The 25,855-nt window shown below is 39.4% G+C and overlaps 1 protein-coding gene across 1 annotated transcript in view; it reads left to right on the top strand.

The window, feature by feature from the left end:
• The window catches only part of Gprk2 (G protein-coupled receptor kinase 2), a 59,054-nt gene that overhangs the window by 14,683 nt on the left and 18,516 nt on the right, over nt 1-25,855 (top strand). Inside the window, 7 exon segments of the mRNA XM_072304603.1 lie at nt 14,590-14,685; nt 17,915-18,030; nt 18,996-19,073; nt 19,858-20,048; nt 22,309-22,513; nt 24,292-24,438; nt 25,551-25,725. Of these exon segments, the coding sequence (XP_072160704.1) occupies nt 14,590-14,685; nt 17,915-18,030; nt 18,996-19,073; nt 19,858-20,048; nt 22,309-22,513; nt 24,292-24,438; nt 25,551-25,725 (1,008 nt within the window).

The following is a 25,855-nucleotide window of genomic DNA, read 5'->3' as shown; positions in this document are numbered from 1 at the left end:
AAGATGATTTTTTCTTGTCGATGTTTTCAAGAGTCAGGACTCTAGTCAAGTTACTTTTTTTCCAGTGAGTTCAGACTCTTGAAACATTAGGCAAGAAAAAATACTCTTGATTCAATCGGATTTTTGCTTGAATCGGGAGCCAAGCCTCTTGATTTAAGTGGATTTCCTTTTGATTCAAGCAAAAATCTGATTGGATCAAGAGTATTTTCTCTCGTCAATTTTTTTAAGGAGTCTACATATCCTGGATCCAAGAGAAATTTTTTCCAGAGTGGATTTCAGACTTTTCTAATGTGCCCAATGTGATTTTTGTGCGATTTCACTGGTCAAGTTTATATTTATTTGGATGTGTCTGTTGCGTGCAACAGACCCACTGGGCTTGGAAGGACAAGGCGCATAAGTGCAGTTTTTGAAAAAATCGAGATACCTACCAATGATTTCAAGTAAAGCTTTGGTGCTTCTGTGAAAAATTTGCTCCTAAATCCCAATCTTTAAGCATCAAAAAGTTGGTCTAAAATTTCTTTCCGCCATAAGGATCCACGTAATTTCAAAACTTGAATCACGCACTTCTCGAAATTGCAAAAACTGCACTTATGCGTCTTGTCCTCCAAGCCCCTCAATTAATTCATACATAGACTTTGTACATGAGGTCATGTTATTTTATTTTTTTTTTTTTTTGTTTTGAACCACTGAGTTGGATATCTTATCGAATGAAGTAGTTATCAAATCAGTCTATGATACCAACTAAATTAATGGATTTATATGGCTTTTTTGTGACGTGCCAATAGTAGCGTCCTGTTTTGGGCTTTTAACGGCTGCGTGTATGATCCATTTCAAAGACATTCAGTTTGGGGCCGTTCAAGTATCACGTAAGGCACTTAGGGGGGGGGGGGGGTTGTCTTACGTAAGCTCTCCGCTGTAAAAAAAAAACACCCCTCAAAGTCCCCGGAGGTCCCCAATTTTGGTTTTGTATAACTGTTAAACACCCTGACAATTAAATTTCAATTATTTGCTTCCTTTTTTTGCCGATTTTCATCAAAATACCTTTACAAAATCCTATATCGAATTTATTCCAGCTATTTTACCAGGCTTTCTCCGTTTTTTTTTCTGAAAAAATGAGGGGGGGGGGGTCCCGGCCAATCTTACGTAATTTAAAAAGCGTAGTCAGAGATTTCTTACGGGTGCCTTACAGTGGGGGGGGGGGGGGGGGTCAAACGGTTGGCAAAAATGCCTTTCGTAATACTTGAAGGGCCCGTTGGCGTGAAGACGGAAGTACAGACGGTTCTGGAGACGTCTGGAAAGGAGTGTGATCGGTGGCGTTGATCCCGGTGGCTTTTATTACAGACCGGAACGACGACGCCATCCCATCGGCGGGCACACAAGCGTCCCGGCTCCCGGAGCACGTACTCGCACGCACACAAGCCCACCAAGCGAACGTACATGCCCCACCGCCGGGCCGCGCCGGGGTCCCCGGAGAGTCTCCGAAAGTTCGCCAAATGAAGGGATTCAAAGTGGAAGGCCTTTAAAAAGGCGGAGGCGCCCGTAAAAGGAGGAAACCAAAGAAATAGGTCGATACTCACTCTCACGGCGGAATTATTGCCCTCCTCCACCGTTGCCTCATCCCGGGAATCACACATTTTCTTACTCTCCGCTTCCGTTTTTAGTTCGCAGGCTGTCTACCGCTCCCCGAAAGTCTCCAACGTCCCCGATTATCCCCGATTTTGGAAGCGTGTCCCCGATATCCCCGAAAGTTCCCAATTTTCGTGTTCAGGTCCCCAATAAATGATAGAAATCGTTCTGAACACCGGCATTTTCAAATTTTCCGCCAGCCGCGGCGGCGCGGTATAACCAGGGACAAAATAGCTGAAGTGTTGCTTGGTTTTTCGTATGTTTTCATCGGTTCAACATGACTTGTAAAATTAGTCGTACCTATATATTAAATTCGCCTTTTAACGCTCCAACTAGCTTCCTTTCTTTTATAATTTCGGGGGAAAAAGTCCCCGATTTTCTAGAAAAAACACCCCTAAAAGTCCCCAATTTTGGGTTTTATAAACTGGTAGACACCCTGGTTCTGGTATACATCAACTGGAGGGTACACCCTCTGACCGCTACGCGGTCCCCCAGCGGGCTGATTATTGAACTTGATAGACAAAGCAAGAGACAAAGAAGACAAAAAGGATATGGAGGGATCCTATTGATGGAAGCGGGTGGTTGCAATGGACAAAAGAGGTAGGTAATAGACTAACTTACGACAACCCACGAGAGACCCGATAGTTAGTCCATCATTTACCCTCTTAGTCTATGAAGAACTACCCATTTCAACCAATAGGATCGCCCTATACTTCTTTTGTCCTCTTTGTCTATAAATTTTAATAATCGGCCCGCAGATGGCACTCGGCGCTTTCGTGAGTTAATTCAAATAGAGCGGAACCTGCTCTAAATTTTACCAAGAAACACCTCAAAGGAGCTTTAAAAGAACGTCCTGGGTGATCACGGTAAATGGAAAGGACCCGCATTTTCGTGCTCAAAACCGTTAAAATGTCCTGGAGTTTATCCATTTCCCGGTGGAAACTTTACAGATTAAGCACTGAAGTGGTACAAAGATATTTTCGCAGATGGCGTAAGGTATATTTTCAATGACCCTCGAGGAGGCAGAAAAAGCCCTCACTGGAAAAAAGTCTCTTGGATCTGGAGTCCAAACTTTGAAAAATTTGACAAGAAAACATACTATTGATTGAATCTGATTTTTGCCTGAATCGAGAGCCAAGCCTCATAATTTCAGCCGATTTCTTTCTCGATTCTGGGAAAAGTGTGATTGAAACGAGAGTACTTTTTCTTGTCAATTTTTATAAGAATGTGGACCCTGGATCCAAGATACGTTTTTTCCAGTGCTAAATGATGAAACATGCACACTTTGTGTTATTTCAAAATGTTTTTTTCCTCCCAAAATTGATGTTTTCCTAGAAGTAGCGCATCCAAAATTTTCGTTCTATTAAGTATCCGAAGTAGTCAGTCGTAGGAACCGCGTCCTTCACGGCGAGGCTCAACATTCTCATACTCCTATCGTGTGAAGCGCCCGTTGAAAAGTCCTCGAGCACATCCATGTTCTGATGGAAACTATACAGATTGAACATTTAAGTGCTAAAAAAAAGATAATTTTTCAGATGACTTTAGGGATTTCCATTTACTGTCGTGGAGGCAGAAAATGCGGCCCTTAAAGATGGGGGAGGGTCTTCTTTGATATACGAGGATATTTTTAGGAAATTTTTAAATACAAAGAAACTTGTCAATCTGAACTCGGAAAACAGGTGAATTTGAGAGAATTAAAGAAATATATCTTTGCGGGAAAAGCTGGCGAAAATTCGTGAAATCAAGGGGAAACAACTGAATACCCAGGGAATTTTGTCACTTGACAGCACTGGCAGCCGAAACTTTCAAGTTTCGCCAGTTTGTCTTTCGCCTGAATGATTTAAACTCTGGATTCCGTCCCTTCGCACACCGTGCGACCGATGTGGGGATAACATAAGAGGAGGCAAAGAAAAATCTCAATTCGAAAATGTTATGAACTAATCGTAAGTAGGCAAATATTTGAGATCATTTCGCGAAACCGACTGACGTTTTTCCCATCTCGAATCCTGATCTCGAATTTTTCTCCCTTTGTGTTTCGTTTCGAGTCTCCGGCCTCCTGGAACGAATCCCTAGGGAAATTAGTTTTTTCAATGCGAAAACCCAAGAACTTTAAGATCAGTTTCCTTTAGTACCTATAAGGATTAAAATCTCTCAATTTTTTGCGCATTTGCAAGTTGACAACACTGCTTTTCCTCCATTAGGACGTATTTCTATCAAACGGAACTATGTGCATTAAGGCATGAGCCCTGAGACCCATAAGAATATATGCATAACAGGGCTCACGTCATAATGTCACATAGTTCCGTTAGATAGAAATACGTCCAATTGTAGGAGAGGCAGCCTGGAGTACCTTGATACAGGGAAAGCATTGCTATGTCTGCTCATCTGTGATTGGTTCTTCACCTTCATATTTTCTTTGCGGGGCTCTATAGGATCAACGAACGCAAACATAATGAAGAGGAATCTGTTTATCGGGATTGAAATGAATGGTTCTCATAGGAAAAGTATACTTTTTGACAAATATATCCAACAATGTTGTTGAAGAACTTATTTCAGAAGTGGAAAAGTAATAAATCCTCATCATTTTACACAAGCCTGTCGCCATCTTGTTAGTTTACCTTTGTGCGATATTAGGAGCGAAGGGGCTACCGTGAATGCCTCAATAACAAATAGGCACACTTTTTCGTGGTAAAAGGCTTGAGATGGTAAAACTCGCCCTTTACAGGTACTCTCATAGAAAATATATTTTCGAGTATTTTTAGTGTCCCGTTTTTTCTATCCTTCCTATTGTGTCGCCGCTTGGAATTGAACTTCTCGAGCACGTGTTTTGGACCTTTTGCGCTCCAGAAAAAACGGTGTCGTGTGCGGCAGAAAAAAGGTGCCGCGGCGACAAAATATGGATCGCGCGATTCCAAAAAACGTCGCGGCGACAACTGCCGCTGGCGACACGGCGACACGAATCGCGTGCATATCATGTGGCTCTTCGTCTATGGGAACCGCCCGCCCGCCGTTTCAACCGATAGGATCACCTCATCCTTCTTATCTTCTTTGTCTGTAGCTGCGTCTTATCAATCTCAACAATAAGCTGGCAGTGTGGATATTTCATTTGGGTTTCAATGGGTGAAAACAGGGTTGGCACAGTCAGGGAAAACCGGGAAATACCAGTGGATTTTAAAAAGTCAGGGAAACCTGGGAAATGCCAGGGAAAATGACGAAAATGTCAGGGAAAATTTGTTAAATCAGCTTCATTTGCTTTCTAGAATGGGTTTGAGATTTTGAACAAGAAATTTTGCCTGAAAATTATTTTCAATTATGCCTTCTGAACCATCCGACGCATCTTCAATCGTCAGGGAATTTCACTAAAATGTGTCAGGGAAATCAGGGAAATAGGAGGGAATTTCTTTTTCTTAATTCTGTGGCAATTCCGTGGAAAAAGTATTTTTGAGTAGCATGTGGAAACTGTGTCCCTTACGGGGATGGGAGTAAGTGAAAAATCCCTGTTCCTCCAGGTGCCAACCCACGCCGGGGACAGGGAAGGCGTGGATGGGGGAGGGCGAAGGGGTGGAGGTCCCAGGGGTTCGAACCCAGGACTCGGAGGGCGCAAGGCGCAGGGAGAATGACAATTAGCCGCCGGCGCGCGCGGTGGCGGTGGTGGCGTCCCGTTCGGCGCGATGATGCTGCTTTGATGTGTCCCGCTCTCTTTGCTCGAGTTTGCGTCAAATGAGATAGCTCCGCACGGATGGACGTGGACGTCAAGCTGCCGCATTCGTCACGGACCGAGTCGCCGACCGTCGAGCGTCGCTTATCGCATCGGGTCCAGCGTCGCTTTTTGGCGCCCGGCCCCGATCATCCTGTCCTTCTCTCCCGACATCGATTATTCCCATCCATAGACAAAGTTACAGGAATAGACGTACGGAAAATGGATCGATTTTAATGGTTCAAACGGGTGGTTACCATACACAAATGCCGACTCACACCCAGAAAATGCGAGCTGAATATGGAGTTCACCGATGCAGCGTTGAGTGGTGCCCTCACAAATTTGGCCGCAACACGCAATTTTCAGCGATCGATGAGATCGGGTCCAATTGAACGGGGTCAAACAGAAAGGAACCAAGCCACATCGGGATCGAACCGAGAAAAAGAGGTTTAAAGTTCGGACTCCTGCATAAGACTCAATGTAAAAGATAAACTTCAAGTTCAATTTCTGCAAAATTTGCTTCAACAAAAACTTTGAATTTTTGGCAATAGATAATAGAGCAGTGGTTGAGTTCAAAACCACTCGAAACTCAATTTTTTCCAAAATGTGGGTTGGTTCCTTTCTGCTTAACTCAGTCCAATTAGCCATCATTTCGAAAAAGTTGTAAATTTTTACAAATTCGTAACATGCTTTTGTATAAAGTAAACTTTAGTTAAAAATGGGTTTCGAGGGTCAACATTCAATACCGACCGAGCGACACCGATGACCAATTTTCACGACTCCATTTTCAGCGTGCGAACTCGACTTAAGGCAGCATTCGACGGTGAAACTACCAAACCACGTATCTCGGTTTGCGACGTCGCAGACTTCCTGTCATACTTTATTTTTTAAATGAAAAACTACTTAACATCCAGTCTTGAAAATTTCTGTGATTTTTCCTCTTCGTGCGGAGAAAATTCTGTGAAAATTTCAAGGAATGATATTGATTCGGTCTACTTCAAAAAAATAAAATGTGAGCGTAGATTTTTAAACACCGCAAACGAGATACGTGGTTTGGTAGTTTCACCGTCGAATGGTGGATCAACCATCAGATCTGTTGTGAGTCGCCGTTAGATAGTCTATTACTTATCACTCCCTTTGTTCATTCCAGCCACCCGTTTCTACAAAAAAAAAAAAAAAGAGAAAAGAAAAAAAGAAGTCTAGTGGATCCAGAGTACAGACTCAGAAGAAAGACAAGAAAATATAAGGGACTTGGAGGGAAAGGCGCATAGGTGCAATTTTTACTACTTCAAAGAAATACTCGAAAATTTCTCGAGGTTGGCAAAAATTCTCTTGTTTATGATGCCATGTCTTTGAACCCCCGCTAATGACAATGTAAACCGTGGGCTTCCTAAGAGACGAATATAAATATGACCCTTTATGTGGTTAAATACTTTTAAATTTTGTTGTAGAAAAAATGGACGCACTTCAGTAGGCTTAGAAAGATTTGTGACGTCATTCGAGTCCGCTACAATGCTGAATGATTATCAAAATTGATAGACAAAGCGCTAGACGATGGATAAGGATATCTCAGAACCTCCCCAGCGAGCCGATTATTGAAATTAATAGACAAAGCTATAGACAAATATGACAAAAGGGATATGGAGAGAATCTATCGGTGGAAGCTGGTGGTTGCAATGGACAAAGGACGTAGCTAATAGACTAACTAACGGCAACCCACGAGAGACCCAACAGTTAGTCCATCATTTACCCCCTCAACCAATTGGATCGCCCTATACTCCTTATGTCTTCTTTGTCTGTAGCTTTGTCTATACATGTCAATAATAGGCCCGCAGGGCCAATGATTGTAGATATGGCCCTCAGTCTAACTGCACTTTACATTGCCTCGTTCCTTCTGATGCAATATTCTCTCGCTATAACGACACTCATTATAACGAAAATCCCTCTTTTGCGGAGGAATCGCACGATCCCTTGCCGATCCGTCACAGCGAGAGGGTACTGTATTTTATTGCTGTGCAAGAAAACTAAAGAGCCAAACGTTTCCTCTACGACAGGGAATAAGTTGAATGATTTCTGGCGCAGACGTCTGGTGTCTGGTCAGCCTGCAGCCGGCCGGTTCCAACTCGGCAACTCCCGAAAACGGATCGAGGATCCGTCCAGACGCACTAATCTGAATCTGTGATGGTGAAAACAGAACTTGTCTGCCGTTCCGTGAGCTCCAGTATGGATGAGTTCTTACGCAGCTGGGAGCTCGTCGGGAAATGGACTTGCGAGGTTTTGACACGAGGCCCCGGAGACGGGACTTGGGCGCGGGCCGCTCATTAGCCGCTGCCACCGCGAGCCGCGCTCAATTAACGAGCGCGTATCGATTGGCCTCTGACATCATGACTTGAGCCGCGTTCACACAGGCCCCGCGCGACGAGAAATTCCCCGCGCCACCGTCAACCCAGAGAACCTATATACTCCCGTCCTAAAGGAACAACGCCGTATGTGCTGTGCATTCCAGAGTTGCCAAATTTTCCTTGATAAAACATATATTTTTCACAATATTAATGCATATTTTTCCATGACATTTTCAGATATTTTAGATGAAATTGCGTACCAAATTATCTGAAAATTTTGGAAAATAATATTCGCAATTTTCCCAGTAAACGGAGAAAAAAACTTCGTGCGTAGAACCCGAAGTTGAGGTCGTATGGATCTCTGAAGTTTTCGGATCACGTATCTAAAAACTTGAGGTGCAGCTGCCCAAGTTCGGGTCCGACATCTGAGGTCGAAAACGTTCTACGCGTCGAAAATTTGGAGGTTAGGCTTGATCAGGTCATGTAGCTCTTGGGGCTCAAAAGGGCAGCCAACCTATGAACTCGCATTATTCAGTGGTAATAATTTTCACAACTCTCACCCGTCGTTTCATTAATCATAAAAGCACGTGTGAAACTTCGATTTCGCATACATTTTCCTAGTTTCGAAGTCTTAATCCTTAAAGACGCCGTTTACAATGCGCTGTCGGCCGTATTGATTGATCTTTCAAATACACAGGTTGGGAGCGGCACTTTTCTAGTGATTTTCGTTTTACACGTTCTCGCCCTTTCGAGCCCTCAGAGCTACATAAATCGACGTTTTCATAATGGTACTCTAAACTGACCCATTCTACGTAGAGTACCTGTATACGGGAGAGTATTGCCATCTTAATCCTTTTACTACAGAAAAAGCGTGTCGCTCTCTGATTGGTCGGCTATCGTGGAGCCACAAAGTTAATGTAAACAAACCCCAGCCCTTCCGCTCCTAGTTTGGCCCAATGTAAATAAGCAAGATGACGGAAAAGTTCAACAAAGTTCTAGACGTGATTTTGGGTATGATAGAGATTTATCTATATCCAACTTCTGAATTGAGTTCGGGTCGAACTGGGATGACTATTTTTGCCGAGAATTAAACTTTGAGTGTGATTATCATTCATTTCTCAGCCGATAATACGTATCGACGGTGAAACTACCAAACCACGTAGGTTTGCGACGTCGCAGACTTCCTGTCATACTTTATTTTTTAAATGAAAAACTACTTAATGTCTATTCTTGAAAATTTCTGTGATTTTTCCACTTTGTGCGGAGACAATTCTGTGAAAATTTCAAGGAATGATATTGATTTGGTCGACTTCAAAAAAATAAAATGCGAGCGTAGATTTTTAAACACCGCAAACGAGATACGTGGTTTGGTAGTTTCACCGTCGGTATGTTCCTCTGGGTCTGGTTTGTTTACATTGGTCCAACTTTGGAGCTCCATAATAGCCTGAAAGCGATGAAGCAATCAGAGAGCGGCACAGAGATGGCAATACTTTCCCGTATACAGGTACTCTGATGTTGGGCGATTTATTGAGGTATCGGGCGCGAGCGTGGCGCGCGTCGCGTCGCTTGCTGCTTGTGGAGCCGCGGCCTCGGGTTCCGGGTCGAGTCAAGTTCAACGGATTCGGGGCGGGCGCTGACGTCGTGGTCGTGGCCCCGGCCCGGATCCAGGAGTGACGTCACGCCCGGCTACGTTACGTCTACGCGTCCCGATAATAGCCCACTCCGAGTCGTCCGAGACGTCATTTCACGTCATTTTTCTATCAATGCTTGACCGGCCACCGCGAGGAAAAGGCTTTCGCACGTGCGTCCGCCGCCCGTTCCAATCGGAATCCGCGTCGGGGAAAGTATACACGCTATTAGTGTTATGTCACGGAAAATACATGTACAGCACTCCCGTGCTAAGGGAAAACGCCGTATGAGCCCTTGGACGTTGCCAGATTTCCTTTGATAAAACACGAATTTCTCGGTAAAAATATGAATATTTTCCTTCCGATTTTTCAGATAATTCTGTTCGCAATTTCACCCGAAGTCTCTGAAAATTTCAAGGAAAAATATGCCTAACTTTATTTAGCAATAATATTTTAGCAAAGGAAATTTGGCAACTCTCGAGTGTTCATACGGCGTTCTTCCTTAGCACGGCAGAACTGCCACGCTGAGGGAAAATGCCGTATGAGCCTTCAGACGTTGCCAGATTTGCATAAGTAAAAACCGAATTTACTGAAAAAATTCCGAATATTTTCCCCCCCGAATTTTTCAGATAAATTTGTTCGCAACTTGATCTAACACGTCCGAAAATTTCACGGAGAAATGGACCGCGTTAAACAGAAAGGAACCAAGCCACATCATCTATTGCCAAATTTAATCGGCTAGTTTAATGTTTTACATGAAAACAGTTGTGCGGATTTTCACGCAAATTTCAGTGAATTTTCTTCATAGTACGAAGCAAATTTTCCTTAACATGTCCAAAGGGATCTGCACAAACGTTTTCTCGTAAGAAATTAAATTGCCCAGTTTATATTGGCAATAGCTACTGTGGCTTGGTCCCTTTCTGTTAAACGCGGTCCAAATATGCATAACATTCCTCAAAAATACATGCTTTATCCGGAGAAATTTGGCAACTCTTGAATGTTCATACGGCGTTCTTCCTTTACGCGGCAGAGTAAGTCTGCATTATATGGGGTTTTTCGGTGGGTTGGCAAAATAAGCAATTCCTTTGAGGTGAACGCTATTCATTTTGAACTAATAATTTAGACAGTTTCGGTAAAAGAGCTTATGAGACTTCGAATGCTGCTAAGTTGTGCAACGTAGTTCTCTACTGCCGTGCTAAAGACCTGGATACACGCTCAAATTTCCGTCAATTTCCGATCATAAAGATGACAAAAATGGCGGTCAAGAGTTATCTAAATTGTTATCTAAAATTAATTAAAACAGCGTATTGATTGAATTAACTACGGTTCTGTGGAAATCAGATGTCAAATGAGACCTACAGTACCATCATCTACAATCAAATTTTTGCATGCCGCAAAAAATTGATGGTAGATGGTGCGCACCGGTCACCATTTGATTGGAAATTGATGGAAATTTGAGCGTGTATCCAGGCCTTAAGAGAAATCGTCGTATGAACCTTCAGGCGTTGCCACATTTCGATTGATAAAACACGAATTTCCTGCTAAAATAATGAATATTTTTCTTAAATATTTTCAGATAATATTGTTCGAAATTTCACCTTAAGTTCCTGAAAATTTTAAGGAAAAATATTCATGGCGTTCCTCATAAATAAACATTTTATCGAAGGAAATTTGGCAACTCTCGAATGTTCATACGGTGTTCTTCCTCAGCACGGTGGTCTAGTTGTAAGCAGGGGTGCAGAAACTTCCAAGGGTTCTCAGATGTCAAGTTTTTGCAGAATTTTGCCCGACACAAAAAGTAAAACGTAACCAGCATACAAGTTTGCAAAGAATGGCAATTACTGTTGTTTGGAATAACATGACATAAAAAAGGCCCGTTTAATTTATTTGAAGGAAAAATTCGTCGGTTTTTTAGAAACTCAAAATGAAGAGTCTTATGGAATTATGGATGATAACCCAACTAGGGGGCCACACCCTCCAAACGCTTCGCGGTCCAACCCCCTGTAGCGCTTCGCGCCTCAGATGTCGTGCGTTGCGTCTTACTCTCATGCTCTCGTGCTATGGAACAACGCCGTATGAACATTCAAAATTTGCGAAATTTCCCGAGATAAAATGTTAATTTTCGTTAATAAGGAAAATTATAATTATATTTCCTTTAAATTTTCACAAGTTTCAGATCAAATTACAAAGAAAATTATCTGAGGAATTGACAGACCAATATTCAAAAATCCTCCTTAAAATTAGTGATTTTCCAGGGAAAATTTGGCAATTCCTGAAGGCTCATACGGCGTTTTTCCTTAGCACAGCAGCATGGTTTAATATTATAGAGTATGATATGATACGATTTTACGAAAAAAAAAAGGTTCGCTTCAACTTCCAATTTCACATTTTCATCCAAAAATTTTAGGAAAGTCTGAAGTGGTGTCAGAAATTGAAAGTTGTACGATTCATTTCCGGTGAAATATTCCAAGTTATAATCTCGCCCTGGCATACATCATTCCGTTACTCCGTTGTAAATATAATTCATTTTGCATCGGTATGTTTTTGTCTTCATCTTTTCATCCATACTCGTATTTTCGCCTCGGTACGCGAGTACATGATACCCCGCCTCATATTTATGCAACAAGATAAACTTTACAACTTCAACTGCGAAGCTGACTTAAAAGAAAAAAAAACTAGAAATAACAGAAAAAAAATAAATCGAACCCCGGGCCGCTGAATTGCCTTTTTCGAGAGTGTGCTTGAGGTGGTAAACTCAAGTGTGAGAGCGTCGAGTAAACTTACACTGCCGTGGTAATAGGTATAAAGGGAGAAACGTCCACGCTGCCTTGCTAAGTGAAAACGCCGTATGAACCTTTAAGCGTTGCCAAATTTCCCCTAGCCAAACCACTAATTTTCAGGAAAATTGTTCAATATTCATCTACCAATTTCTCAGATAATTTTGTTTGTAATTTGATCCAAAACTTCTGAAAATTTCAAAGAAAAATATTCATAATTTTCCTCCTAAATGAACATTTTATCGAAGGAAATTTGGCAACTTTCGAACGCTCATACGGCATTCTTTTTTAGCACGGCAGCACGAGAATTCGAATGTCGTCCAATATATCCTGATGATATATTTCATTTTGAGAAAAGTTCGGATATATTGTGGTTTCTCTCAAGAAAGAAGGTAACTACAGTGCTGCTAAATTTTCCCCCACGAATTTTTAATTAATTTTACCAGGAAAATCTTTGGAATTCTCAACTGAATATTTCCCCGATTTTTCTACCGATCTCTTCCAAAAGCAGAAAATTTTTTTACAAAAATTGCACGGATACAGTCTTGTAAAAAATTAGATTGTCTAAGTCAATTTTGCAACTTTGGAATGAAATTACATTCCTTCGTTCGGGAAACGACTATAATAGACCTTAAAATTTTTAGAATGGAGAATTTTCAGGTGTCTAAAATTTTGTAAGTTTCGTGTTTAATATGAAATTATTGAGAGTACTGAGCAGAAGGATGGTCCTGGTTTCTAAAGCGAACAATTATTGGAAAAAATATAACAAAATAATCTAATCTGCCATAATACATGTGTTTTAATGGGAAATACTGTTAAATGTCGTCACAAGGCGACACATTTTCTCATTTCTAAATCTATTTTTCTACAATTTCCTATCGTAGAAAAAAATTACAAAAAATAGAAACACCGTGAACGCAACTCATTGAGCACTCACAGATGAAGCAATAAAATGTTGTCGTTCAACCTCTCAATTTTGCGAAGTATAAACTTGCGAGTAAAAATCAGTGAAAAATTCAAAATAAGAAATTGACAAAGTCGACAGGAATCTCGTGTTTTGTTAGAAGAAAGTAGACAACATCCAACAGGGTTGCCACAGTCAGGGAAAACCGGGAATGTCAGGGAATTTTCAAAAGTCAGGGGAAACCGGAAAATGTCAGGGGAAATTTGTAAAAGCACTTTCATTTGCTTTCCAGAATGGGTTTGAGATTTTGAACAAGAAATTTTGCCTGATAACTATTTTCAATCATGCCTTCTGAACCATCCGTCCTATCTTCAACTGTCAGGGAATTTCAGCAAAATGTGTCGCAGAAATCAGGGAAATGTGAGGGAATTTCATTTTCTAAATTCTGTGGCAACCCTGATCCGAGTGTTGATACGGTTTTTTCTTTTAGCACCGACCCAAACTGAAATGCAGCGTCTTGGCGTGGCGTGGCGTCGCATCGTGAAGGCAAGATCATTTTCCAGGTACCCACCTCTTCCCCGGGAAAAAACCCATTTCGGGTGATGGGGAGCTGCATGCGGGTACTCAAGCCGTGGCCTTATAACTTCAACTCCTTTATTTAATTTTGGGCCCGCCGATCCCTTTCTTGACGGAGATGCGAGGATGATCACGATATCCTCGCAGGAGCTTTTGAGGGTGGAAAAGAGCTCTGCATCCCCGCGCATCCCCATTTTTCTCGCCGTAAAGTCGCCTTCTTTTTCCTCGAAAAAATAAAATAGGCTCGGAAATTTTTGGAAATCCATGGCCAAAGTTCAAAACCACGTATCGGTATTCTGCCGTGCTAAGGAAAAACGCCGTATTAACCTTCAGGCGTTGCCAAATTTCCTTTGATAAAATACAGATTTCCTGGAAAACTTATGAATATTTTCTTTCCGATTTCTCAGACAATTCTGTTAGCAATTTCTCACCTTAAGTTCCTGAAATTTTCAAGGAAAGATATTCATAACTTTCCTCAAAAATGAACATTTTAATCGGGAAAATTTGGCAACTCTCGAATGTTCATACAGCGTTCCTCCTTAGCCTGGCAGAATAGCGATACGTGGTTTTGAACTTCGGTCATCAATTTATTTTCTGGTTTTGCTCTTATTTTTTCCAATGGATTAATTAATCGTTTTCCAACTCCATTCCAAGGTTGCGAAATTGAATCAAACAATTTAATTTCTTCACGAGAATGTATCCGTATAATTTTCCTCCAAAAGTTTCTGATTTTTGTATGAGATGAGAAGAAAAATCGGTAAAATTTTCAGTTAGAAATGCCGTATGTTGGAATTTTTTTGGCCAACGTACGTTAAAATAAAAAATGTTAAATCGTGCGTCAATTTGTTGAGAAACTCCCTAGATTCTCCCAGTAAAAATGCAATCCGTGCGGCTAAATTTGGTAACGTTGAAATGTAGTTATGTTCTTGTGTGAAAAAAACGACTTATTGTGTGTCTTGTGTAATTTTAATGAATATTTGCATTTTGTGTCTCTCCTTACACTTGCATTAATGGTTTCTTTTTTCTTTTTTTGTTCCAGGTGGAACAGACAGTAACAAAGGGAAAAGTAAAAAGTGGAAGAAAATCCTACAGTTTCCTCACATATCACATTGTCTTTTTTTAAAAAACCAAATAGGTAAGATCTAATTCCACTAAACATTTTTTTTCTTACCGAAGCAAGATTGCCACAACATCACGAGTAATCTAACCGAAGATTGTCCCGATAGTTTGTTTATTTTAAGCGCTCAGCCGATAGGGAGCACTTTTTGATTTCGACCTGCTTATAACAGGGCCGGATTTACTTACTTGCCGCCCATGGGCCGCCTGTATTTTGCTGCCCCCTTCTCATTCGTTTTGAAACATCAATAAAAACCATCAAGTGAACGTGCCGGATGGAAAGAGGCGTATAAGACGCGTTTACTCGTATTGGTCACATTTTTTCCGAAAGCCCTGTCAACACTACCAGTAAAAGTTCACGGAACTTGGCGCGAAAGTTAAGTTCCGTAATCCTATCTCTGTATGGACAAGGCCCTCCATTTATGAAAGATGAACCAAACAATTATGAAAGAACAAACGTAAATGTGGTTTAATAATTTTAACTTCCGCCGCCGCGCCGCGCTGACCGCACTGTGTTTGACGCAATGCGTGCGAAGTATTCCTACAGTCTTACATGCGCTATGCGTTTCGGGCCGACCGCTGCTGCACGCATTGTGTTTGACGCAATGCGTGAAGTATTCATGCAGTCTTGTAGGCGCTATGCGTTTCACGCTGCCCACTGCTGAGTGCGGCGACCGCAGTGTGTTTGGCGCAATGCGTGAAGTATTCATGTAGTCTTGTAGGCGCTAATACGTGTTACATGCCGACCGCCGCGCCGAGGGTTTCTCCTTTTCATCTCACGTTCTCGTCATCATTGCTCTCTGCGCCGCGCCGTTTCGGGCCACATAGTATCGTGTTCGGTTTCTCTCTTAGTCTTCACTCGACTAATTAAAGGTGCTGTCTATTGTATCACAGAAGGATAACAAACTTAGATATATACTCTCAGTAAATGAGAGATTTTGTCACCTTTTCTCGTTCGTAACTTTTTTTTCTGGATTCGATTTTTCTTTATAGATACATTTAAAAAAAATTGCAAAATTTTCCGCCCCCTTTTAGACGCAATATTTTCGCTCGTTTCATACCTCATTTTAAAAATATGAATTTTATAAACCCAATCCGAGATTCTGAATCGTTACAATTCAGGGATACACTTTCACTCAAATTGTGGTAAAAACGGGACAGAGAGTCAAGGATAATGACGTGCAGTCCTCCCTCTGCGGCGATTTTAGCGGCGCGCCAGCCTGGGACATCGCACGGGACGGGACCCGAGTAATTGCTGGAGTGTGGTGCGCCTTCAATCCGGCTGGCAGCAACATACTTACACCCGTGGTCGAATAGTTGTATCACTGCGCCTGCCGTGAATGAGTTCAAATATCCTTTCCTACACGCGTAAGGAAGCGTATTTAGCTTCGACTGCAACGGTGCAGACCTCAAATAATGTCTTATTTTTAATAATTCTTGTTACGAAAGGCAAATACAGTTTTTCTAAACAATTACCGCGGATTTTCTTCAGTCGCCGGAAAGCCGCCTCGGGCCGCGGCCCATGTGGAAACCCCCTAAATCCGGCTCTGGCTTATAAAACGCTAACTTCCGGACACCCTGCAGAATTCCAGTATACTGGCAATGGCAATGCGTTCGAATGGCGCAGCGGCTCAAAAACAAGATGGCGGAGGGGCCACACTTTTTCTAATAGATTTGCCTGCTATACCTTTATTTAATGCTTCTGATATGAAAGAGTGGAGGACGATATTCGTATTTCTGTAATTTTACTTTTTTGATGGTTGTATCTTACTCGTAATAGGAGGACTACATTTTGCAATAAAGGACGACTATCTCTGACTCTCCCATAAGAGCACATATCTGCTTAGGGAAACCAATGGCATATATGTTGTTTCTAAAATGGGCCAGAAATAGTGGTTCCTTATTGCAAAATGCAATCCAATTGATAGTTGAGATTTTGATGAAGCGAGTTCTTTTACTCCAAGTAGCTCACCTTCTTCGGGGAACTAAAAATGCGCCCATTTAGAAAACAGCTGAGTGTTTCTCTAATACGAACGTATTAGAGCTTTCCCACTTGTTTTCAATTGTGAAATATGGCCGGGGTTTGTCTGTTGAATGTATCATAAACTTCTTAATGAATGGATAAAATGAATGAATGAATAAAAAGAAGAAAAAAAAAACAGCTGAAAAAATCAGCTCTTTTACTTTTCACTAATTTTATTTCCTCGTTACGTCTGATGTAATTTCAGCCATTGTCACCTGTAATGGTTTGGCTACGTTTCACTGGTAAGCTATCCTGCTGTCGTGCCAAGAAAAAACGCTGTATAAGCCTTTGGACGTTGCTATAAATTTCATTTGATGAAATTTGTATTTTGGGGGAAGCTTTTGAATGGTTTTCTCCCGAGTTTTCAGATAATTTTGTTCGCAATTTAATCTAAAGGGTCTGAAAATTTCAAATAATAATATATTCAAAACTTTGCTCAGTAAATAAATATGTTATTAAGATAATTTTGACAATTTCCGAATGTTCATACGGCGTTTTTCCTTAGCACGACAGTGTCAGCACTAGAGATTTTTAGTAACCCTGCCACTAGCTAGAGATTTGACTACCTTGATGGTACTAAAAGGGCGGAAGGTGTTTTAAATTTGTAAAGAGGACTTGTGGAAAAAAAGGAACTGGACCTTTCACGAGAAAGAGGCAAGCACTTATATTTAGACCGTTAACAAAATTTCTTATATGGAAAAGACCAACTTGTAGGACAAGAGCAACAAGTTGCGCACAGTTGGTGTTGTAATCCCGAAGCCAGTGTTAATCGGTTTTTCAGCTTTGCGGCCTCGAGAGGTTTTTGGATTTGCCCAGCGTTGCAGCAGTGGTTTCTTATACGTCTAGTAAACAAGAGCATAAAAAAAGATGAAACGTCTGATTATAGAATACTAAAACTTTTTTGAACTTTAAAGTGACAAAAAAAGAGACAGAACCTATGAGGTAGAGAGAAATGGAAAAGAAACTCTATCTCTACCGTTGAAATGAAATTGGATGAGCTAAATAGTTGCGTTACCCGCAGTATCAATTCAAGTTTAGATTGATTTAATTTCATCAGTAACATCTAAATTTAAACAAATCGCACGTGTCAATTCAAGACTTTCCGTTTTTGAACCAAAACTGAGCAAAGTTTCTTAATGTTCTTTGTATTAAAACTCAGAAACAGCCTATTTAGGCCATCTGGATTTTGCCTGCCAAGTAATTATTTTATCATCTTTGTTTTCAGACTTTAGGTATAGTTACATTGTTGATCAGCAACCCATTGGTCGGCTACTATTTAGACAGTTTTGTCAAGAGGTGTGCCCTCAGTACCACACACACAATGTCTTTTTGGATTCTGTGGTAAGTAATTGTAGTGATTCCAGCTATCAGCCATCGTTTCTGAATAGAATCATCCAGTGTGATTTTAAGGATATTAAGTTTTTTCTTTTGTGCTTTATTAAAGTACACGAGTCCCTTCATTCTCTGAATAAAAGAAAATTGATTGCATGTTAAGCTCACGTTCCTCCCCCCCCCCCCCCCCCCTCAGTTAGCCATGCCACCTTCCTCTCGGAAATCAGGCACATTCTTTTATTAGAGGTATACCTTTTAGGGGTCCCAACTCAACTATGATGATAAGGGTGGGGCATAACGCTGCCCCGGGCGAGAGAGGACTCCCCACGGGGGCCGTGGCGGAGTCAATTTTTATAAGAGGTAAGCTCACGTTACTGAAGAAAACTTCACCAAAAGGATGCTGAGTTCATTTTGCATTGGCGCCTACGCCAAATAAATTTATGCGCTTTTAAACTGTGACAGAAGTTCCGCCAACCTAGTTCTTGCTTTTACTTTTAATGCTAAACTGATGTCATGCTTTCTTCCGCCAGTCTAAAATTACGCAAATTTGAAGTGGACTTTACCTCACCCTAGTTTAAATTGTTACTGATTATTGCAGTAAAATATTACTCAATGCCGAGAATCTTGAGGAATCTATTTAGATCTTAAAATATTCTTAACTTTTGCACAGCTATAGTTCAGTTGCACCAGGTAGAAAATTGATTCATTTTAAATCGGGAGTAATACCCACAAATTTAATGAAGCCTACATGAATCAGTAAAAAATTAATGAAAACTGTCCAAATTAAAAACTCTCTACAAATAATATTGACAGATACACGACCCCTTAGAAAAGACATTGTTGGGTTATTGGCATAAACCAATAAAGTGCGTTTCATGGTTTCTAAAACCTTGGTATCATTGCTGATTTTCAATTTTTGCTTTTCTTAGGAATGAAATAGACGTACCTAGAATCATTATTTTTTTTGTTTGCAGGAGCAATATGAAGTCGAATCGGACGAGAATAGGAACGAGCAGGCTCGATCCCTCTTTGACAAACACCTAGAAACAAATGTAAGTTGTTGATATCATTCTCTCACAGGAAAGTGCCCGTTAATCTTTCCATGAATGCTTTTGCTTTTACATGTATATCACACAATGCATTGGGTAATCCACACCTAATTATTTGTTTGTACAAACTGTTTGTTTAGTCTGTACAAACCTGACACTTTTGACTTGAAGAGTGCGAGTACCTAGTGAATCATGAAAGATCGTCAAAAGTTTCCTCAGCTGTATGATCCAGAGAAACAATCTAAGTAAAAGAAACTGCAACAGTTTTCATTTTATCACAAAAAATCAGTTTTCAATCTTGTACATCACAATTAAATTTCCTAATATTTTCCACTAATTTTTTTAGTTTAAAACAAGCAGAATAAAAAGCTTTGCATACTTTCAACAGAAGTGAAATAGACACTCCAATCAGTTTCAAGAATAGGTTCAAAAATGAATTAAACCTTATTGACCATCACTACAGAAAGTAACAGGATGGTAGAGTAGAGCTGGGTCCACACTATTCGGCGGGGAAACCAAAGTAAAAAAATTAAAAGAATTACGATTAGAGTCACAAAATGAGTCACTCTGATGAGTTACATTGCAAGACAGTCTCTTTTGTTCCTTGAATTCTATTTTTTGGATACTTGGCTGTGAAATGGCAGAATAGTGTGGACCCAACACTATTCTACCATCCTGCGCATTTTTAGTGTTTTTTCTCGTTTTTTGTAGGGAGTAATTTCTTATAGTCATTTCAGGTTTTATCTTTTTCTTCTTCTGTAATGTATCTCTTGTCTCAATTTTTCAGGCTCCTGAACCAGTAGAAGTTATAAGTAGTGAAATTATTGAACAATGTAGAGAAAGACTTACTTCAGGGTGTCGGGAACTCTTCACTCATTGCTCCGATGTGGTCAAAACATTCCTCGCAGGTGAACCCTTTGATGCGTTCAAGGCGTCCATGTACTGCAACCGATACCTCCAGTGGAAGTGGCTAGAGAGGTATTCCAACTTTTTCCAAAATGTTTTCCTTCTTTTGAGACCTTTTGCTCCACCCCAAAATTATCTCTGTTCCAAACGTTTGTGCCTCCAAACAAACACAGTAATACCCAGATTAGCCGACGATTTGTGGCGAAGGCTGTGTCAGATATCAGAAAAGTCAGATAATCAAAAGTGCCAAAAAAAAAAAAGACTGAAGAAATGCAATTTCAGGCTCTTTATGTCAACAGTGAGCACAAGCTGGGTCAATTTTCTATTGAATTTGCAATACCTAGTCATTTAATTGGGAAAAAACTACTTATTAATGGATAAGAAACAATACTGCCCACTGTCTATCTGCTAACTAATGATTTTGCAGGACAAAGGAAAAACCTAGCCATTTTTGCATTTTTGAGGCTAGATCTGCAAATTTTTTTAAACTTTACAACCAAATTGCAGCGCTCGCATGCGGAGTTGGAAAAACTTTCTTTATATGTAATTTTTTTTAGAACTGTGCGAGTATGGTTTTTTTTTATGTGAAATTGAATCGAATAAAATATTTTGAAATAGTTTTGAATTTGAATCGAATCGAATGTTTTTAGTTTGTACCTATTTTTAACCAATATCAAACTCTGTGTTGATCAAAGCAAGTAAATAATTTTTTTCTTTATAACAGTCAAGTTTTGAATGAAGAAATTACCATTATAGATAAAAAGATCAAGAATTAATTCATTTAATTATCAAATGGTTTTGCATACATTTAATTTGCTGGGAGAGAAAAAAAGGAAGTGAAAATTGTTTCCTTTAATTAAGGACGAGCAATTAATTGAACTGTTGCGGAGCTGTAAAACTGCTGCTCACTCTCCGAAAATCCATTTTATTCAGTTTTACTTCACATCAATTCTGATCTCGCAAAGACAGTCTAGCAACATTGTAAGGAACGGGGTGCTGCGCTGGGCTGAGGAGGATAGGTTATGGAGGTTAGTACATTCGCCCATTTGTACACCTTGTTTATGATGTATTAGGTGGAACTCAAGTGGCGCAAATCTTGAATTGACCCGTCTAGTGTGTGTGCTGTGCGCGGGATGAACCAATGAAACGTTGGCCTTTGTTTACCTAACCTCAAAAAAAGTTGTTTGAACTGCGCGCCAGATCGAGTTCCTACCAGTACGTCATCAACATGGCCGGATGTACGAATATTTGGTGTTTTTTTTGAGATTCAAAATTTTGTCAATGTGGTCGAATAATTTGATTATTCGAGGTATTCCAAGTTAGAGTTTGAATCGAATATCGGACAAATTATTCGAACTCGAATACTTGCACAGCCCTAATTTTTTGTACCTAAAATTTTTATTGTAGAATGCAGCAAATAATCAACTCATCTTTGCTAAAATTGTCAGTTAAGTATTGTCCCTCAGCCCTTGACATATATTCAATTTTTGTCGAAAAAAACAGTTTTTGGCGAGTCTGCTAATTTATTTTACAACATTGGATAATTGGTGGTCATATAATCAGGGTATTACTGTTTTCTAAACGAAGCAAATTTTTATTATACAAGTGAAAACCCTCAGTTTGCATTCCCCTCACAAGTCCTTTTGTGGTTTTACTACCAAATCTTTCGTCCTCGGCCGAAGTAAAGTTTTTTAGCTTTATCTGTTTACATTACTAATGTACAACATTGGTGAGCCTTGTTGGTTTTTATCCAACTGACCTCAGAACTGAGGATTTTTCCCCATCCAGAATGTGTTAAATATTGCTGGCGGCTAGTTTTGTTTTTAAATGGGAAATTTTGAATCCAGGTTTCTCGTGAGCTTGAAAAGTCCTTGAATATCTATCTCAATTTTTTTCTCTAATTTTTGAATCTCAAACGTAAAAATTTTGGATCTAATTTTAGGAAATTACAATTTTCTCAGTACAATTAAAAAAGACCGCAGTACTCGTTCGTTTTCCCCAATTTCAGGAAGACTACGAGATACGCATTAAAATTTCCAAACTTAACTTTATAAATGAGAAAATAACAGTTTTTGTCTTTATTACTTCACCTCTCTGGCTCACAAAAAAGCAATAATTATAAATCCGATTGCTTCTTTGGCTTTTAGTAGTTCCTAACGTCTTATTTCCTTTCCTTAGGATATTTTCTAGAAAAATTCTGGTTTTTTTTTTTCAGTATTTAAGATAATTCAAAGGCTATTCAAGTGTGCTGTTTGACTTATTACGAGTTTTGAGAATTTTTAATTCTGAATTTTCTTGTTTTTAATTATTGTGTTCATTGAACTGTTTATAGGCAACCAGTAACATATAAGACATTCCGAATGTATAGAGTTTTAGGGAAGGGTGGTTTCGGAGAGGTGTGCGCCTGCCAAGTCCGTGCCACAGGCAAAATGTATGCTTGTAAAAAATTAGAAAAAAAGCGAATAAAAAAGAGAAAAGGTGAAGCAATGGTACTGAGAGAGAAACAAATTTTGCAAAAAATTAATTCTAAATTTGTGGTGAGTTACTCTATTCCATCTTTATCGGTTTTCTTCCTTTTAATTTTTGGTTTTGTTTTAATTTGCATGGTGTTCAATTTCTTAATGCTCTTTTTTAAATGGAAAAGAGGAAAAAATAAAAATTCCCATTTTACCTGCAGTTCGTGAATTTCACAAGCCAAGAAGATTTTTAATGTATTGAAAATATTTCAGCATTCATTTCACTCGGATGGTGCATTTAATTTTCTACTATGAAGGTAAAATTTCACTCCATAAGATGGAAGCAAAATACAGCTGAGGTTGCTATTGTATGCTTAAGTGTAATTAAATAGCTTGTTTTGAAAAGTGTCCAACAATAAAACAAAAATTTTAGAAATCAGACAAAACTGAATTGAGCCGAAAATTTTCGGTAAATAGAAAATGTTTTTAGTGCATGTTATACAGTTCTCAAAAAGTTCCCTGTAGCTAAAAATGAGAAACTTTTTAGTCCTTTAATAGTATAATATGAATGTTCCGAAACCTTTGATTTGGGTACTTCTCAAAACAAACTTGAACTTTTGTTTATTTCTTCATTGCAGGGGGAGGGGGGGGGGGTGTAAGGCCTTAAAACGACTTCTCCGCAATAAAATAGAATATTTATTTTGCCCTAGTTGGACATTTTTAAAGTAAGACATGCAAGTACTTACTATCCACTGTAACAATTCATCCAAAAAACCAAAGTTAACAACGTCTATTTAAAATGGATGGAAAAGTAATCCCATAAGTTAAAAGGGACTTCAGCCTGTTCAAAATTATCATTGTTTTCACTGTCTGTTCAATGTGTTATTATCGAAAGTTCAATGTAAGTTTCGTTATTCACAGTAAAGTTTTTCCAATGGCTTTCAAAGCAATTCTAATTTTTCATCAAGTCTCATGGTTTTGTCTTCACGAGGAACTCGTTGGAAGTCCAGAGGTGGAGCTAAGAGATTAAGGGATGAAATCTGCCTCTACATTGCGCTGCTGTATAGACTGAGTCTTTTAGAAGCATTACTTATCGTAAAGTACAAATTAACACAAGGAACTGATCCATAACGTGTAGTAGCATTAATCCAGAGCAGTATGACATCAATTTTTCGAAGATTTTTTGAAAATCTGTTTTAAAAATTCTAAGAACGTCTGTCACTCATTTACTCACTGGGTAAGAGGAGAGGCATCATATCTCTCGCTTGCACCTCGAGTCAATCAGTGACTTACATTTCCTTAATTTTTGATCCATATTTTTACGAAATCCTCACAAATCTGATTTCGCACTAATCCATATGAATGCTGCTACACGTTTTTTATTAGTTTCTTTCGTAAAATTGTAAATTATGAAATTGATTGCAGTAAAATGTAGCAGTAAATCTTGCCTCTAGATCACACAGATTCACCTTAAAGACAAACTTCAAATGAGGCATTGGGTGCAGTAAAGGCACTTTTTGCAAGTAGTGTATTGGAATCTTTGCTTTGACTTTCCTGGAATTTTTGAATCAGAACATCAAGATACTGCCAAGAACTTTCAGTGAAAGCTCTAACATATTGTACGCATTTGCTCTCCTTGTAATGGATGAAATGTGAGGGTAAATCAAAGTCACTGTAGCCAACAGGGACCCTTTTTGCACCCAGCGCTTTGTACATGAAACAAAAAGAAATACTTTTTTCATCGTTGGTATTTCTTAGTTTACCATTAATTTTTATTTTATCATAGTTCATCTGTGTTTGAAATTTTGTTTTTTCTCTCTAATCGTGAGTGTGGTTTTTTTTTTTTTTTTTGTGTACAGGTTAGTTTAGCTTATGCCTATGAAACGAAAGATGCATTATGCCTAGTTTTAACAATAATGAATGGAGGCGATCTGAAGTTTCATATTTATAATATGGGCGGAGATCCTGGCTTTGATATTCCTAGAGCAAGATTCTACGCTGCTGAGGTAAGACTCTTTTAATTAAAAAGCCTTCATCCACGTTAAGTTTAATTTAAAAAATCTAAAGTCCTCAACATTGGTGTTCAAAACTTATGTAGGGCAGATAAATAAGCAGTAGGTTTTTAATATTCTCTGGAAAATAATCGTTTTCATAGATTTTTGTTGGACATATTTTAAGCTCATTTGATTGTCCACAGAAATGAGGACTTCAGTCCGTAGCAACAAAATTATTTTTAGAGCGATTTTTCAGAGTTGGTCCAAAAATGTGATTTAAGATTTTGACAGGAAACACTCATCAGTGTCCTTCAGTATAAGTTCTAGTAAATTAGTTAACTTTAGTGCCAACAGATCTTGTTAACTTGTATTTTAACCCAACAATTCTGTGACCTGTATATGGAGTGAATTTTTAATTTATTTGGAAAGCATCATCATTCAGGTGTGAATTCCCTTATTTAAGTTAGATCATTATATACCCCCAAGGAATTTCCTAGTGAAATGACTGAGCTTTCTTTGATATTTTAATGGTCCCTTGTCAATTGAATCAGCTTGTACGAAAACCATTAGTATCCTGTTTTTTAGCAGTTGTAATTTTTGGTTTTTAAGACTTATGGATGTTTTGGAGATCAGGGTCCTGGCACAGAGAGAAAATGGAGGTGATCGCAATTCATAATTTGTTAACCTTGTGATGTAAGTGGGCATAATATGGCGTCAATATTCCAGCCCAATCTGAAATTCTAAGTATGAAGAACGTACTATAATTTCCTTTCTATTCCGCTTAGCTCAAGTTAAAATATCGTGTCAAGCACTTTATTTGGAATGAAATTTCCATAAACTGCGCAATTTTTAAGAAAATCAATGACAAAAAGCGTCTGTACCCACCTATGACATGGACAAAATCCAAGTTGTTCAAAATGCAAACTCCTTTTCTTTTCTCTGTGAGGATTTCAAGAGTTTTTAAGGTTCTGATGGGTTTGGAGGTTCGACTTTGAATATTAATTAATCCCACAGATATAAAATTCGCACATGTTTCTTTGTACTTTTCTCAAAAATAGGAAAATTTCACAACAGCGGTTTTTACATTTTCTAGCATCTACTTATTTATTACACTTTTTCGGCAGGTGCTATGTGGGCTGGAGCATTTACATTACCAAGGGTTAGTTTACATGGATTGTAAACCTGAAAATATTCTATTGGACGATGCTGGTCATGTCCGAATATCTGATTTAGGTTTAGCCGCTGAAATACCTGAAGGCGAGATGGTGCAAGGGCGAGTTGGCACCGCTGGCTACATGGGTAACTTTAATTACGATTTCATACTAACGGCTTTTTTCTAGTCTTTGCATTGGTGATTTCAGAAACCATAATGAACACTGAATGAGAAATTTTGCATGAAGGCGACATGACAATCTGACAAAATCACCTA

The sequence above is a fragment of the Bemisia tabaci genome, chromosome 9 (genome assembly GCF_918797505.1).
Source record: "Bemisia tabaci chromosome 9, PGI_BMITA_v3".
Classification (NCBI taxonomy): domain Eukaryota; kingdom Metazoa; phylum Arthropoda; class Insecta; order Hemiptera; family Aleyrodidae; genus Bemisia; species Bemisia tabaci.
Note: the sequence above shows the minus strand (reverse complement) of the source record. Positions and strands in the feature narration are given on the sequence as shown.